The sequence below is a fragment of the Leucopleurus acutus genome, assembly GCF_964270905.1.
Source record: "Leucopleurus acutus genome assembly, chromosome: 3".
NCBI lineage: Eukaryota > Metazoa > Chordata > Mammalia > Artiodactyla > Delphinidae > Leucopleurus > Leucopleurus acutus.
The window spans coordinates 130,834,103-130,851,959 of record NC_139145.1 but is presented as its reverse complement, the minus strand read 5'-3'; the positions used below and the strand labels follow the sequence as shown (position 1 = coordinate 130,851,959).

The following is a 17,857-nucleotide window of genomic DNA, read 5'->3' as shown; positions in this document are numbered from 1 at the left end:
GGGAATTATTGCCATGGATACCAGCATCAGAGGAAGGCTGGGGAACTCTCTCAACTTGTCTCCTGAGTGGTCTGACATCTGTTTCTGGCAAGACCAATAATGAGTGTGCTGCTAGCTTTATAGCAAATGGGAGACTGATCCACACCTCTTTTGTTTTGTTTTGTTTTGTTCTACCACAGATGGCCTCTGCCCAAGATGCCAGGTACGGTCAGAAAGACTCCTCTGATCAGAACTTTGACTACATGTTCAAATTGCTCATCATTGGCAATAGCAGTGTGGGGAAAACATCTTTTCTGTTCCGTTACGCGGATGACTCCTTTACGTCTGCATTCGTCAGCACAGTTGGGATTGATTTCAAAGTCAAAACTGTATTCAAAAATGAAAAGAGAATCAAGCTTCAGATTTGGGTAAGTGACTTTGAACTGATGGCATCCTTCAGTCTAGGGCATTGAACATATAAGTGTGTGAGGGAAACCTTTCTGCCTTGTTCTGTCCCCATGGGGTCTGTAAGCCTCCATTTCCAGGTTCTTTGCCACAGAACATTCTGTTTCAAAGGCAATAGAGTGTTGCCTCTTTAAGGTAGGGAGACTGAATTAAGCCTTATTGTCATTGATGCTTCTTAAGAGTCTTCAGAAGAAAGAAAATATAAATGTCTGTTTATTGTGGTAAAGAACACTCAACAGAAAGTCTGGCTCTGTCTTTTATGGTCTGTGTGACCCGGAGCAAGTCTCTGAATCCTTCTCTGCCACTTTTCTAATACACAAAATAGGCAAAGTAAATTTAGCCTTTTTAGGTTGCAGGAAGCAGCCTGCCCTGGTCGTTTTAAAGAAGGTAAACAATCAGATATAGAGAAAGCTTAGGTTTAGTCCCTTCATAAAGCCCCAGCTAAAATTTGAAAAGGGTCTATTTAATCTCCACAAACCTTGTGTTTTCAGCTCTAAGAGTTATGTTTACCTACCCAGACAAAACAAAACAAATAGGATATTTATTTTAAGTAGGGTTTTTCCCTAAGCAGAAGGTTCTCCAATAAGCTTTGAGACTGAGTGACTAGCTTTGTGCCTCTCCTCACCCGCTGCAGAAGATCAGAGATTCCTTAACTAAATAGTTGGGATAAATTTAGGAGAATAGCAAGTGAGAAACATAAGAAAAAGTGTGTGTGGGTACACGTTCAAGGTAATATAAGAGCTGAAGTAACAAAAAAAAATTGGTTATACCAAGAGAGAGTTATGTAGTAAGCATTTTATATATGTCATGCAATGTATGGGTACAATGGTAGAATGTTTTTACAGTTAGTTTTGGTCCCCTTTCCCTGTTCATTTATACCTCTGCCACTCAAATTGATTTGAGCTTTAAAAAGGCATTTCCCAAGAGATGAGGTTTCTGCCTTCTTCTGAGACAATTCTGATGTCTACTACCATTTGGTACTGGTGCCATGGTTGATTTGTAGGTCTGACGATAAGCCTGCCTCCTCAGGTATGGAAAGCTGAAAGAAAGACAAATCTCAGAGTAAAACGTTTAAACCTTTTTTTTAAAATAAAAGAGCCCTTAAGATATCATTATAAATATTCCAGATGTCCTTTCATATCTTAAAGCTCTTAGGAGTAAAATTTAAAGATGCAGGTATATACACAGGTACGTATCCTCTTAGGCAGCTTACAAGAGATTGTTACTATTTTACTTATTCTAATTCTGGAGTCTTCCAAGTCTAATTAGAACTCAGAAAACAACTTGGGGGCTTCCCTGGTGGTGCAGTGGTTGAGAGTCCGCCTGCCGATGCAGGGGACATGGGTTCGTGTCCCGGTCCAGCAAGATCCCACGTGCCGCGGAGCGTCTGGGCCCGTGAGCCATGGCCGCTGAGCCTGCGCGTCCGGAGCCTGTGCTCGGCAACGGGAGAGGCCACAACAGTGAGAGGCCCGCGTACCGCAAAAAAAAAAAAAAGAAAGAAAAGAACTTGGAAAAATAGGCCCAGCCCCCATCGCTGCTCTACTGGTCCCCAAAGACATTTTTGTTGGGAAGGGGGTCCCTCTTTAGATACTTTAGAAACACGCAGCCCTGTTGATACAGACAGGAAGAGCTGTGTTTATTGCTTCACATTCTCTTCCTTTTGAGCTTTAAGCAACCAATTGTCATGTGAAGATAACTTTCATATCCAGGCTTAAGAAAGGTCCCTTAACTCTCAGGGGCTTTGTTGAATTGAAAATTAAATTAATTTGGTAACTACACATCGCCTACCTCTGCGACCATATTCTTTCTGTTAATATCAAAGAAGTGTCATTCCTCTGTCTGACGGCTCCTGCCATATATCTTAGGGATGTTTAAAGGTGGTTGTTGTGATTGTTTAGGTAAAACATCAACGTGGTGTATAAATTCAATCCTATAATCTCTAGCAATTTCTCAATTTAGGTTTTTGACAGAAATGCTTTGTAGAGGTATAAAATCATCTGTCCTTAATGTTAAACAGAAAAAGTTCAAATAATATACTTTTTTTGAGAATTATATTGTCATACTTACAAAAATATTTTTTTCAAAACCCTCAGTGCTAGTACCAGGCCACAGCTCATTCCTGTACTTCTCTTGGACACTGAAGTTCCGTTACTTCTGTCCAGGTCTTACTTCTGCATGAAAATTGCTCTTCTCTGAGCCAAGCAAATGCCAACTCAGGTCTCTGGGCTGCTTCTCCTCTAATACCTCCTCATGCTTCTCAATTTCCATAACTTCACTCAAAAGCCTGGAACATATAAATCTGTCTCTAGTCATCCATAATCCACCATTTTCCCAAAACCTCCAACTCTCTTCACAGCTCCGTCCAGCCTGGGACCTCCTGCCAGGGTTTTCATTCTCCCATTCTGTGGATACCCACACTCCCTTCAGAGGTCAGCCACTCAGGAACCCTTCACCCAGACCTTCCTCAGTCACAACGGTAGTCTGATGGCCACTGTTTTCTTTGCAATCAAAATAATCTTATTTCTTCCTCTTAGGGCTATTGGGAGCTCTTAATGTACCTGTGATTCTAGGGGTATGAAAATGGATTTTACACTACCATATACCAACTGGTCTACTCTATTGTGAACCATTCACAAGCAGTACTCTGCAAAGATTTTGTTCTCATTGAACTTGTAGTATAGTTGGAGAAAAAAATGAAATACTCACGGAGTAACTATATATGTATGTCTATAAGCAAATATCAAATTGTATAAATATTATATGTAGCTAACATTTATTGAACTTAGAACTATGCCAAGCATCATCTATACCTTATTTCTAATTTCCACAACAACCCAACTTTGTATTTATTATTATTCCTATTTTATCTGAGAAACCTGAAAGTCGGACAAATTAAATAGCTCATCCAGGGTCATATGTGGCAAGAGGCTGGTTCCAGGCTAGGTCTATCAGATTCTAATGCTTTGGCTTGTTCCCCTTCACCATGCTGCCCTAATTAAGAAGTCTTCTTGAATATGGTGGTGCTTTTGTGAAGATGGTGATCTTAGGCAATGTATCCTGGGATGCTGAAGAAGATATTTTTAAAAGAGTCTGACCATCCCGATGAACTGAGTCATGCAGGGGGAGACAGGATAAGGAGCAACAGGGTGGTTGCCTAAGTCTAGACATTCCCACAATAATTCTAGGGGTTCTTGCTTTATGCCATAATGTAAGTATACTAGAAAATATTTAGTTGTGTACAACTTTTATTGTTTATGACTTAAACAAATTATTTATTTGGGACTGTATCTGGCACTGATGGTTTACCATCTCGTATTTAAATAACTGAACGTGAACTGTTTTTTCCAGCTTATAGTATCTTTATGCACTTATATTAATGTGTAATGAATTCATTAAGGTATCCACAGCTATCTTAGCCTATATTATGATCTGTTTCTACTTGCAACACTTCTGATATCAAATGCCGGGGTTTTCCAGACCAAGCAATTCTTCATTGCTATGCAGACACCAACTGGGTGTCCTGTAATTTAATACAATGTTGACACTAACTACCCAGAGTTAGCACAGATCCCACAGGTAAAGGGCTCAGTTCCATAAGCTTATCCCTCCTCTCCCCACCCCACTTCAGATATCAATCACAAATCTGGGTGCCCTGTGCTTTTGACCTCCAGGCTATAAACTCGCAGGTCCCACAGTCCCACCCCTCAGGGTTGATAAGTTTCTAGAAGAGCTCACAGAATTCAGGAAGAGTTTACTTACTATTACCGGTTTATTATAAGGGATACAACTCAGGAACAACCAGATAGAAGGGAAGCGTAGGGCAAATTGTTGTGGGGATGGGTAGGAGCAGCTTCCATGCAGTCTCCCCAGCACTGTGATATATTCACCAACCCCAGAGCTCTCCAAACCTCACCCTTTCGGATGTTTATGGAGCTCCCATTACATAGGCATGATTGATGAAATCCTTGGCCATTGGTGATTAACTCAGTCTTTGGACCCTCTCCCCTCCCAGAGGGCGGGGGTAGGGCTGAAAGTTCCAACCTTTTGATCACATGGTTTGTTCTTCTAACAATCATCCCCTATTCTTTTTTTTTTTTTTTTAATATTGGAGTATAGTTGATTTACGATGTTGTAATCAGCCCCCATTTTGAAGCTATCTAGGGGCTAACCAAGAGTCACCTCATTAGCATGAACTCTGGTATGGCTGAAAGGGGCTGCTTATGAATAACAAAAGATGATCCTTTTTCCCCCATCTCTTAGGAAATTCCAAGGGTTATAGAAGCTCTTTGTCAGGAACCAAGAGGAAGACCAAATATGTATTCCTTGGTCTATCACACTATTATATATCTCAAAGGAAGAGAAGCAAAGTTGTTTCATAGTAATGAAAACTGTCATGAATTAGTCCAATGCATTTTTACCTTAACCGAGACAGGCTACAGATATTAACATGACTCTGATGACTCTATTTTAAACTGCCCGTAAATAGAACTGTTTTCAGGTTAAGAAATGAAGATATATAGTGGGCTAAGTGATTTGACCTTACCTTACAGTTAGTGCCAGAGTAGAGTCTAAAATCCAGGTCTCCTGCTAGCTAAGCCAGTCCAGTTGCTAGTACACCAAGTTCACTCTCAAGGTAAGTGCTGTGTTATGACAATTGGGATAAATCTCATACCTGGTTGCCAGTGTTGCCATCAGGCATAGGAACATCAAACTTGAAGCCAGATTTCAAGTAGTATTTCTAAAAGGTCAGGAAGAAAGAACCTGGGTGGGAAGACTGCCCAGTTTTTCTACTTGATGGGTTGCTTTTTGCATGTGCTGTGGGGGAAGTTTCTGAGACCACAAACTGGATTTTTAACAGTCCACATTTAAAGAAAGCTTTTAACGGCTACTACAAACATTGACATTTCTTTCTGGCTGTGTTATGCCTCCTCTCTGTGGAAGTTCACTACTGCCTTGGAATAAACTTGTCTAGAGAAATAACATCGTTCATTTGTACTTAGTTACAAACCTTATTTTCCTTTAGTATATTTATGAATCCCTCTGTCCTTCACTACATTAACATTTCTTATTGCACTTTTATTATCATTTTTATGATTCTCAAGTCAAAAATTTTAAGGTGTCAAGTATTAGAGGTGGTTCTTTCATTTTCTGTGTCTAATGCTGTTAAGAATATATTGGAGAAAAATCTAGCATGGGTTTTTCACTTTACTTAGAGGAAAATATTTCACAGCTGGAGTCTGTAATATTTTGCTTCTAATTTAAAAGTAGTTTAGCTTTGGGAAAGGCTATGTAGAGTGGATTTCCTCCCAATAAGAAAATTGAAAAATAATATAGCAACCATTACTAAGAATATCTTAGTACTGTATTTATTTTCAGTGTCTAGATTACTACTATATGAACTATGACGCCTATAGCAATCTGTAAAGTAAAGAGTGCTGGTAATTCTTGAAACTAGGCTGTGTAGAGAGCCAGGTTTGACAATGTGGTTCCCCTGAATAAAAGGCAATTTCCTTTGTGTAAAGAAAGCACATGGACAGAGTGAAGTAAGTCAGAAAGAGAAAAACAAATACCGTATGCTAACACATACATATGGAATCTAAAAAAAAGAAAAAAGGTCATGAAGAACCTAGGGGCAGGACGGGAATAAAGACGCAGACCCACTAGAGAATGGACTTAAGGACACGGGGAGGGGGAAGGGTAAGCTGGGCCAAAGTGAGAGAGTGGCATGGACATATATATACTACCAAACGTAAAATAGATAGCTAGTGGGAAGCAGCCTCATAGCACAGGGAGATCAGCTCGGTGCTTTGTGACCACCTAGAGGGGTGGGATAGAGAGGGTGGGAGGGAGGGAGACACAAGAGGGAAGAGATATGGGTATATATGTATACGTATAGCTGATTCACTTTGTTATAAAGCAGAAACTAACACACCATTGTAAAGCAATTATACTCCAATAAAGATGCTAAACAAAGAAAGAAAGAAAGACAGCACATGGGTCTCCTTTTTCAGTTGGATCTACATTGTTCAAGTCCAAAAATCAAGGTTGACTCTAACTAATGAAAGACTTAGCTTGAAAAATTTGTAGCTTAGGTTTAAAGTGAGCAGAGGGCAGGTAGGCAGAGATCACTGTTTCCTTAGGAATTAGAACTAGCATTTTATCATTTTTGCATTCTCTTTTTCCCACCCTCACCCTTCACCACTCCTTGTCTTTCTCTCCCTCCTTCCCCTTTACCCCTCTCCTTCCCACCTTCATTTCTGAGCCCTGGCCAGCCTGAGTTAATAAGAAACATCTTCAGTGTGTTCAGAGGTCAGGGCTGCCGCATACAGATGCACATGTCGTGCACTGGACGAAGACACCAACCAGGGGTCAAGTGAGGCTGTTCTCCAGCCAGAGCGCCACATGCTAAGCTGTGCTCAGTTCCAGGAAGGGGTGCCTTTTCTTTTTCACAAAGGTGTCATCTGCTGTCAAGCATGTGCTTCTGGTCCACGTGCAACCAAAGGAAATTCTGATTCCCATACAGCAACCATATACATAGGCAGTAGCTATATCACAATCTTATGCAGGAGATGGATGAGTAAACAGAGAATACAAGCCCTGCTTCCCCAGCCCAGTCCTGGAGGAAGACGGTATTTTAAAATATAGGTTTTATTGTTATTTAGGTGTGGCGAGGCCCACAGATCAGGAGACAACTGCCATTGAGATAGTAGTTCGTTATGCTCACAGATTTTAAGAGAAAGACACATGGGCTCGGGGAGGGGGGGCACTTGGAGTGAGGGGAATCCCCTGCGTGGGTCAGGAGGCAGAAGGAGGGGCGGGAGGAATGTGACAAGAGCCTCTATTGTGGTTTCTGTATAAGGAATGGGCCAGGCAGGGTAAACAGGCTTAGGACTGGCTAGTTTGAATACCTGCAGCAGACCCTGGGGCATAAAGACTTCCCTAAGTTGTCAGGTGCCTGGGGTAATTAGGGCAGGTGGATAGTGGCTCATAGTGTGAGAGCCCAAGATGGAGCAAGCCCTATGAGCTCTGTATTGGTGGTTTGCATTTGACAAGTGAGCTTCAGTGAGTTGTTTAGTGTCTTTAAGAATTGAGTAACTCAGGGTAGGGCAGTCCCTCCAGGATCCATAAGGCCTCAGCTGTCAAAGCATCTGAATACAGAAAGTAAAAGACATGCTTAATACAAAAGTCAGGTTCTTGGAGTCCCAGGGGTGGCTTCTGTCATTGATTCCACTCTGACAAATGCTTATGATTTCAACCATTCTCACCTCAGACTCAGTGCATTTCTGGGTCTTAGTATTTAGAGACCTCAAACATTGGGGTCAGGAAAAGATCTTTCAGATTTTCTAGCCCAAGCCCTCATTTGATGATACAACTGATAATAGCATCACTTAATGAACCCAATGTTGACCCATAAATAAGCATTTTATGTTTATATGCATTTTTAGAATTTATTTTTTGCCAAACCCCATGAAGGAAGGTGGTATTATTAGCCCCATTTTATAGATGAGGAAACAGAGAATCAGAAAAATAAAGGGATTTGCCCAAGGTCCTAGCTAGGATATGTCAGAAGCAGGATTCGAACCAGGGAATTGAAATCAAAGCCCATGTACTTGACCACACTTGTAAATGAGGTAAAAGGAGGCCAAGTGATCTGTCAGAGATCTTCAGGGGATCCAATCTGTAAACCTACATATCTTTTTTATTAATAATATTTATTTTATATTGGAGTATAGTTGATTTACAATGTTGTGTTAGTTTCAGGTGTACAACAAAGTGGTTCAGTTATACATATACATATATCTATTCTTTTTTAGATTCTTTCCCCATTTAGGTTATTACAGAATATTGAGTAGAGTTCCTTGTGCTCTACAATAGGTCCTTGTTGATTATTTTATCTATAGTAGTGTGTGTATGTTAATCCAAAACTCCTAATTGATTCCTCCCCTTCCCCACACCTTACCCCTTAGGTAACCTTAAGTTTGTTTTCTAAGTCTGTGAGTCTGTTTCCATTTTGTAAATAAGTTCATTTGTATCATGTTTTTTAGATTCCGCATATAAGTGATATCATAGGATATTGGTCTTTCTCTGTCTGACATTCTTCACTTAGTATGATAAGCTCCAGGTCCATCCATGTTGCTGCAAGTGGCATTATTTCATTCCTTTTAATGGCTGAGTAATATTCCATTGTATATATGTATCACATCTTCTTTATCCATTCATCCATCGATGGACATTTAGGTTGATTCCATGCCTTGGCTATGGTAATTAGTGCTGCAGTGAACATTGGGTTGCATGTCTCTTTTTAAATTATGGTTTTCTTCGGATATATTCTGAGAAGTGGGATTGCTGGGTCATATGGTAGCTCTATTTTTAATTTTTTAAGGAACCTCCATACTGTTCTCCATAGTGGTTGTACCAATTTACATTCCCAGCAGCAGTGCAGGAGGGTTCCCTTTTCTCCACACCCTCTCCAGCATTTGTTGCTTATAGACTTTTTGATGATGGCCATTCTGACTGGTGTGAGATGATACCTCATTGTAGTGTTGATTTGCCTTTTTCTAATACTTAGCGATGTTGAGCATCTTTTCATGTGCCTCTTGGCCAACTGTATGTCTTCTTTGGAGAATGTCTATTTAGAATTTCTGCCCATTTTTTGATTGGGTTGTTTGTGTTTTTGATATTGAGCCATATGAGCTGTTTGTAAATTTTGGAGATTAATTCCTTTCTATTCACTTCATTTGCAAATATTTTCTCCCATTCTGGGGCTTCTCTTTTTGTTTTGTTTATGCTTTCCTTTGCTATGTAAAAGCTTTTGAGTTTAATAAGGTCAGATTTGTTTAATTTTGTTTCCATTACTTAGGAGACAAATTTAAAAAGATTTTACTTTGATTTATGTCAAAGAGTGTTCATCCTATGTTTTCCTCTAAGAGTTTTATAGTATCTGGTCTTACATTTAGGTCTTTAATCCATTTTGAGTTTATTTTTGTGTATGGCATTAAAGGATGCTCTAATTTCATTTTTTTACATGTAGCTGTCCAGTTTTCCCAGAACCATTTATTGAAGAGACTGTCTTTTCTCCATTGTATAGTCTTGCCTCCTTTGTTGTAGATCAATTAACCATAGGTGTGTGCGTTTATTTCTGGGCTTTCTATCCTGTTCCATTGATCTATATTTCTGTTTTTGTGCCAGTGTTATACTGTTTTGATTACTGTAGCTTTATAGGATAGTCCAAAGGCAGGGAGCCTGATTCTTCCAGCTCTGTTTTTCTTTCTGAAGATTGCTTTGGTTATTCAGGGTCTTTAGTGTCTCCATACACATTTTAAGATTTTTGATCTAGTTCTGTAAAAAATGCCATTGGTAATTTGGGATTGCATTGAATCTGTAGGTTGCCTTGGGTGGCATAGTCATTTTGACAATAATGATTCTTCCAATCCAAGAGCATGGTATATCTTTCCATCTGTTTGTGTCATTTTTGATTCCTTTCATTAGCGTTTTACAGTTTTTGGAGTGTAGGTCTTTTGCCTCCTTAGGTAGGTTTATTCCTAGGTATTTTATTGTTTTTGATGTGATGGTAAATGAGATTGTTCCCTTAGTTTCTCTTTCTGATCTTTCATTGTTAGTATATAGAAATGCAATAGATTTGTGTGTATTACTTTTTTATCCTGCAACTTTACCAAATTCATTTTTGAGCTCTAGTAGTTTTCTGGTAACATCTTTAGGATTTTTTATGTATAGTGTCATGTCATCTGCAAACAGTGACAATTTTACTTCTTCTTTTCCAGTTTGGATTCCTTTTGTTTCTTTTTATTCTCTGATAGCTGTGGCTAGGACTTCCAAAACTATGTTGAATAAAAATGGCAAGAGTGGACATCCTTGTGTTGTTCCTGATCTTAGTGGAAATACTTTCAGTTTTTCACCATTGAGAATGATGTTAGCTGTGGGTTTGTCATATATGGCCTTTATTATGTTGAGGTAAGCTCCCTCTATGCTACTTTCTGGAGAGTTTTTATTATAATTGGGTGTTGAATATTGTAAAAGCTTTTTCTGCATCTATTGAGATGACCATATGATTTTTACTCTTCAATTTGTTGATGCAGTGTATCTCACTGATTGATGTGCAGATATTGAAGAATCCTTGCATCCCTGTGGTGAATCCTACTTGATCATGGTATATGATCCTTTTAATATATTGTTGGATGCAGTTTGCTAGTATTTTGTTGAGGATTTTGGCATCTATGTTCATCAATGATATTGGTTTGTAATTTTCTTTTTTTGTGGTATCTTTGTCTGGTTTTAGTATCAGGGTGATGCTGGCCTCATAGAATGAGTGTGGGAGTGTTCCTTCCTCTGAAATTTTTTGGAAGAGTTTCAGAAGGATAGGTGTTAGTTCTTCTCTAAATGTTTGATAGAATTCGCCTGTGAAACCATCAGGTCCTGGACTTTTGTTTGTTGGGAGTTTTTTAATCACAGTTTCAATTTCAGTACTTGTGATTGGTCTATATTTTCTATTTCTTGCTGGTTCAGTCTTGGGAGATTGTACCTTTCTAAGAATTCGTTCATTTCTTCTAGGTTGTACATTTTATTGGCATATAATTGCTTGTAGTAGTCTCTTATGATCCTTTGTATTTCTATGGTGTCCATTGTAACTTCTCCTTTGTCATTTCTAATTTTGTTGATTTGAGCCCTCTTTTTTTTTTTTCTTGATGAGTCTGGCTAGAGGTTTATCAATTTTGTTTATCTTTTCAAAGGACCAGCTTTTAGTTTCATTGATCTTTTCTATTGTTTTCCTCATCTCTCTTTCATTTATTTCTACCCTGATCTGTATGATTTCTTTCCTTCTACGAACTTTGGGTTTTATTTGCTCTTCTCTCTTTAGTTGCTTTAGGTATAGGGTTAGGTTGTTTATTTGAGATTTTTCTTGTTTCCTGAGGTATGATTGTACTGCTAAAAACTTCCCTCTTAGAACTGCTTTTGCTGCATCTGATAGGTTTTGAATCATCATGTTTTCATTTTCATTTATGTCTAGGTATTTTTTTTTTACTTTCCTTTTTGATTTCTTCAGTGACCCATTGGCTGTTTAGTAGCCTATTGTTTAGCCTCCATGTTTGTGTTTTTTACAATTTTTTCTCTTATATTTGATTTCTAATCTCATAGCATTGCAGTTAGAAAAGATGCTTGGTATGATTTCAGGTTTCTTAAATTTGCTGAGCCTTGCTTTGTGGCCCAAGATGTGATCTATCCTGGAGAATGTTCTATGTCCACTTGAGAAGAATGTGTATTCTGCTGCTTTTGGATGGAATACTCTATAAATATCAATTAAGGCCACCTGATCTAATGTGTCACGTTTCCTTATTGATTTTCTGTCTTGATGGTCTGTTCATTGATATAAGTGGAGTGTTAAAATCCCCCACTATTATTGTGTTACTGTTGATTTCTCCTTTTATGGCTGTTAGCATTTGCCTTATATATTGAGTTGCTTTTATGTTGGGCGCATATATATATATTTTTTTTGAATTTTTGAATTTTATTTTATTTATTTTTTTATACAGCAGGTTCTTATTAGTTATCCATTTTATACATATTAGTGTATATATATATATATATATATCAATCCAAAACTCCAAATTCATCACACCACCACCCCTCGGGTGCAAATATATTTACAATTGTTGTATCTTCTTTGATTCATTGATCATTATGTAACAGCCTTTATTTTCAAGTCTATTTTGTCTGATATGAGTATCACTACTCCAGCTTTCTTTTGATTTCTATTTGTATGTGTCCCTAGATCTGAAGTGGGTCTCTTGTAGACAACATATATACAGGTCATGTTTTTATATCCATTTAGCCAGTCTATGTCTTTTGATTGGAACATTTAATCTAGTTACATTTAAGGTAATTAATGATATGTTTGTTCTAATTGCCATTTTGTTAATTGTTTTGGATTTGTTTTTGTAGTTCATTTCTTCTTCCCTTCCTCTTTTGTTCTCTTCTCTTGTGATTGATGACTAACTTTAGTCTTGTGTTTGGATTCCTTTTTCTTTTGCTGTGTGTATCTACTGTAGATTTTCACTTTGTGGTAACCATGAGGATTTGATATAGCAGACTATATGTATACACAAGACTGTTTTAAGTTGCTGGTCTTTTAATTTCAAATACATTTCCAATATCCTGCATTTGTACTCTCCTCATGATTGCTGATTTTGATATCATATTTCTGTGTGGATGATTTCCTACCTTTGCTGTATGTTTGCTTTTACTGGTCAGCTTTCCCATTTGTAAATTTCTTGTTTCTTGTTGTGTCTTTTTCTTTTCTGCCTAGAGAATTCCTTTAGCATTTGTGGTAAAGGTGGTTTGGTGGTGCTGAGATCTCTTAGCTTTTGTTTATCTGTAAAACTTTTGATTTCTCCATTGAATCTGAATGAGAGCCTTGCTGGGTAGAGTATTCTTGGTTCTAGGTCTTTCCCTTTCATCACTTTAAATATATCATGCCACTCCCTTCTGGCCTGAAGAGTTTCTGCTGAAAAATTGGCTGTTAACCTTCTGGGGATTCCCTTCTATGTTGTTTGTTGCTTTTCCCTTGTTGCTTTTGATATTTTCTCTTTGTCTTTAATTTTTGCCAATTTGATTAATATGTGTCTCAGTATGTTGCTCGTTGGGTTTATCCTGTACGTGACTCTCTGCTCTTCCTAGACTTGAGTGAGTTTTTCCTTTCTCATGTTAGGGAAGCTTTGTGCTATTATCTCTTCAAATATTTTCTCAGGCCTCTTCTCTCTCTTCTCTCCTTCTGTGACCCCTATAATATGAATGTTCACATGTTTAATGTTCCAGAGGTTTCTTAAACTGTCCTTATTTCTTTTCATTCTTTTTTCTTTATTCTCTTCTATGGCATTGATTTCTACCATTCTGTCTTCCAGCTCACTGATTCCTTCTTTTGCCTCATTTATTCTGTTATTGATTCCTTCTAGTCTACTTTTCATTTCAGTTATTGTGTTGTTCATCTCTGTGCATTTGTATTTTATATCATCTAGCTCTTTGTTAAACATTTCCTGTATCTTCTTGGTCTGTGCCTCCATTCTTTTTCCTAGATCTTGGATCAACTTAACTATCATTACTCTGAATTCTTTTTCAGGTACATTGCCTGTCTCCACTTCACTTAGTTGTTCTTCTGGGGTTTTATCTTGTTCCTTTGTCTGGAACATATTCCTCTGCCATCTCATTTTGTCTAACTTTCTGTGATTGCAGTTTCTGTTTTGCAGGCTACAGGTTGTAATTCCTCTTGCTTCTGTTGTGTGGTCCTTGGTGGGTGAGACTGGTCTAAGAGGTTTGTACAGGCTTCCTTGTGGGAGGGACTGGTGCCTGCCCACTGGTGGGTGGAGCTGGGTCTTGTCCCTCTGGTGGGCAAGGCCGTATCAAGAGGTGTGTTTAGAGGTGGCTGGGGGCTCAGGAAGATTTTAGGCAGCCTGCTGCTTATGGATGGGGCTTTGTTCCTGCCCTGTTTGTTGTTTGGCCTGAGGCATCCCAGCACTGGAGCTATAGGCTGTTGGGTGGTGCCAGGTCTTTGTGTCAAAATGGTAGCCTCAAATATGCCAATGAGTACTCCCTAGTACCTCTTTCACCAGTGTCCTTGTCCCCATAGTGAGCCACAGCTGCCCCCTACCTCCCTAGAAGACCCTCCAAGACCTGCAGGTTGGTCTGGCCCAGGCTCCTATGAAGTCATTGCTCTTTTTCTGGGTCCTGGTGTGCATGATACCTTGTGTGCACACTCCAAGTGTGAAGTTTCTGTTTCCCCCAGTCCTGTGGGGTTCCTGCAATCAAGCCCCACTGGCCTTCAAAGCCAAATTCTCTGGGGACTTCTCCTCCTGATGCCACACCTCCAGGCTGAAGAGCCACATCTGGGGCTCAGAACTCTCACTCCTGTGGGAGAACCTCTGCAATATAATTATTTTCCAGTTTGTGGGTTGCCCACCTGGAGGGTATGGGATTTGGTTTTATTGCGAATGCGCCCCTTCTTCCATCTTGTTGTGGCTTCTTCTTTGCCTTTGGATGGAGAATATTTCTTTTGTTAAGTTCAAGTCTTTTTTTTTGATGGCTGTTCAGCTGTTAGTTGTGATTTTGGTGTTTTCGTGAGAGGAGGTGAGCTCAAGTCCTTCTACTTCTCCGTCTTGTCTCCAACTCTCTGTAATCCTACATATCTTAATCCCAGCAAGTACCCTTTCCACACTAAGTAATTGCTTGACAACTTTCTATATTCCCTTTTTACCTGTTCCAAGAAATTATTTATAGGTACAGAAAGGAATCAGTTATTTTGCTTGAAATTTACTATCTGCCAACATGAACAGGTTGTGCATTATCTGTTTTGTGTTTAAAACACATAGATATGCACAATAGGAGGGACTGGAACATATTGCATTCACTTCTTGCACATTTCTGGAATGCCTGTTTCCACCGCTGGGGAGTGTGCATAGAAAGAAGAGTATTTGGAAAGAAGCGTCTGAGTAAATGGAATGAATACCTGCAGGAAAATAGTGCTGACTGTAATCTTTGCATTTGGTGCTCACTTAGCCTAGTCACTCTGCCCATTGATTTCAGGATGGTGTTCAACCCTCTAGTCTGTGGATAAGGAACCAACATTTTCTGCCCAGGAGAATCCTTAAGAGAACCACAGAAGCCAGTGACAGCTGCTAAGACCATTCCTGGTGCTGTCATTTATATGGTCTTTTCCTCCCATCACATTTCTTCTAACTTAGCATCTGCTTTTCCTGGGATATTGAGAAAGGCAAGATTTAGTTTCACTCCTGACAAGAAGTTGATACTGTGTGCAAAATGTCAAGATGCAAACATTCACTTAGTCAGACAGCTGCAAGCAGTGACTCCTGCATCCTGCTGTGTTTAAACCACTCTTCTGAGCATTGACAAAATACAAAGGATGGTACAGACCTTGTTCCTGGCCTAATAGAGCTTACCAGCCATGTGGGAAGACATGAAAACAAACATGCAAGAAAAGATCACCCCACGGATCAGTAAGTGTTTTGCCACCAAGGGGCAGAGTGGCTCAGTGGCACAGGCGGGGATTCTGTGGCTCAAATACTGACCCTGATCTCACTAGCTATGTGACCTCAAGCCCAAACTTCCCTATGTCTCCATTTACTTATTTGTGAAACAAGAGAAGATAACACCTACCCCTTAGCTGCTAAGTATTTGCTATAATAAATACTTATACCTAGTTCAATACTAGGTGCAAAATTAACAATAAATGCTAGCTTTCTTCTTTTGTAAACAGTGTACCAACCTTCAGACTTTTGTACCCAATCAAGTAATTTAATCAAACCAAATATTTGTTGGGTGCCTACTATGTACCAGGCACTGTACTAGGTGCTGGGATGCAATAGTGAAGGATGCACAGGGTTGGCCATTAGGAGCCAACCATCTGATGGGGCAGTAGATGGGAGAAGAGAGAATTCATCTTCTATAATAAATTCCCAGGAGGTAGGGGGCACAGAACACACAGAAAAGTTGCCTAACTCGGTCTTGAGGACTCTAGTAAGGCTTCCTGAGAGCATCTATATCTGAGCCAAGAACTGATGAGTGAAAAGGAATTATTCATTCATTCATTCACTTGATCAACATTTATTGAGTTTTTACTGTGTGCCAGACACAGTGAATGAATTTGAGGTTGAACGTAAATAACAGAAAAAATATAGATTGTGATAGTGCTATGGAGAAATCATCAGAAAAATCTGATAAATGCAAAACAGTATCAGAAGAGGGAAAGAATATTTTTGTTAGATGATCAAGATGGGTTTGTATGAGATAACTGAGCTGAGACACAGAGGATAAGGAGCCAGCTATTTGAAAAACAGGGAGCTTTCTCTCTCCCTGTCTCTGAAAAAGTGAAAGTTTTTCAAAATGAGTCTTTGTTTTCTGATTTTTTTCCACCATAGCTTTATATAGAGCATTCATTGCCTACTGTTTGTTTTTCAAATCCTGACTTTCATCTTGTTTTGCCCTCCATTTGAGCAACTGTGGATTTAGATTATTAGGGCCTGAAGATTTTACAGTTTGGCAATTGTCTTTAAGGAACAAGATACAAAAACACCTTACTTTTGCAAAAGTAGCATAAAGCAGACGAACACATTTGTGGACCCCCTTGGAAGGAACCTAAAGTTTAACCTTCAGTCAGCATCATAGCAATTCACGTCTGCCTTTGTGGAAATTTCTCCTGCATGTCTGTAGAGAATGAAGGACATGTGGCTGATGTGAAGCAGTTACAACTGGTGCAAAAGAGGAACGCCCAACTGGGAGCGTGCAGACAAAGGTGTGATGAGACAGTGGGATGGAGAAGAGGGAGTATTGGGGGTAGGAGATTGGATCCCTGGGGCAAATGTCTTTACTTCTCTAGGAATCAGTTATCTCATCTTGAAAAGGAAGGGGACGGACTCAACTAAAACAAAACCAAAATTGACATTCAATGATTGCTAATGTTCCAGGTACTGCTGTATGTGTTTATAGGTATTAAGTCATCTAATCCTCATAAAAAACCTATGAGATAGATGTTGTTCTTATCTACAGTTCACAGATAAGGAAACTGAGGCACAGAGAGTGCAGATAATTTGCCCAAGGTCACATAGCTAACAAGTAGTTAGCAGAGCTGAGTATGGGCCACCTAGCCTTGGAGACTTTTCTCTTAACATCTTTTTTCTAGAAGTGCCACTTTTGAATAATTGCTGGACCATCCGCTTTGCACATTTTATGTTTAGTACTACAACCTTGAAATGTTGGTATTAATATAGCTCTTTTAAAGATATGAGGAAACTAAGACTCAGAGAGGTTAAGTAATTTCCTCCTAGTCACAGAGCTCTTTCTACTTCTTTTAGAGTAACTTTGAACTTTATAACTCTCTGATTAAAAAATAAATAAATCAGCAAGTAGGCAAAAATCAACAGAGTAAATTTTTTCCAAAAATATATCATGACAATATATTCTATCCAGATTGGTGTCTTTCATGACTCTCCTGTCATCCTACTTCTTACAGGGACTTCTGGCTTAAGACTGCTGCTCTAAAACCTTCTAAAAATGGGAATGCCACCTTTGGTAGCAGAGAATGGGAGTTCTGCACATGTGAGGTTCCAGATAATTGAATATTTAAATTGCCAAAATCTTAAACAAATTACATATTTTAATGAAAATCTTTCTAATCTGTGTTGTGCATTTACTTACACAAAACTAAGAACATGAAAGATAAGTGAACTTGTCTTGGACTTGACTCTCAGAATTATCAGTATGAGTCCCTTGGGGATTACCACTCTACTCAACAGTCAACAGATGATATCTTCCGTAGCCTTGGATCTACTTATATATTTCTATTTTTAATATCACCCTGTCCCCCTTCATGTTTCTAGTTGCTTTCTTC

The 17,857-nt window shown here is 39.0% G+C and overlaps 1 protein-coding gene across 1 annotated transcript in view; it reads left to right on the top strand.

The window, feature by feature from the left end:
• Window positions 1–17,857, top strand: part of RAB3C (RAB3C, member RAS oncogene family) — a gene marked incomplete at both ends in the record, with an annotated part of 309,288 nt that overhangs the window by 26,614 nt on the left and 264,817 nt on the right. Inside the window, one exon of the mRNA XM_082837397.1 lies at window positions 180–407. Coding sequence (XP_082693523.1) covers window positions 180–407 — 228 coding nt within the window. The remainder of the gene's footprint in view (window positions 1–179; window positions 408–17,857) is intronic.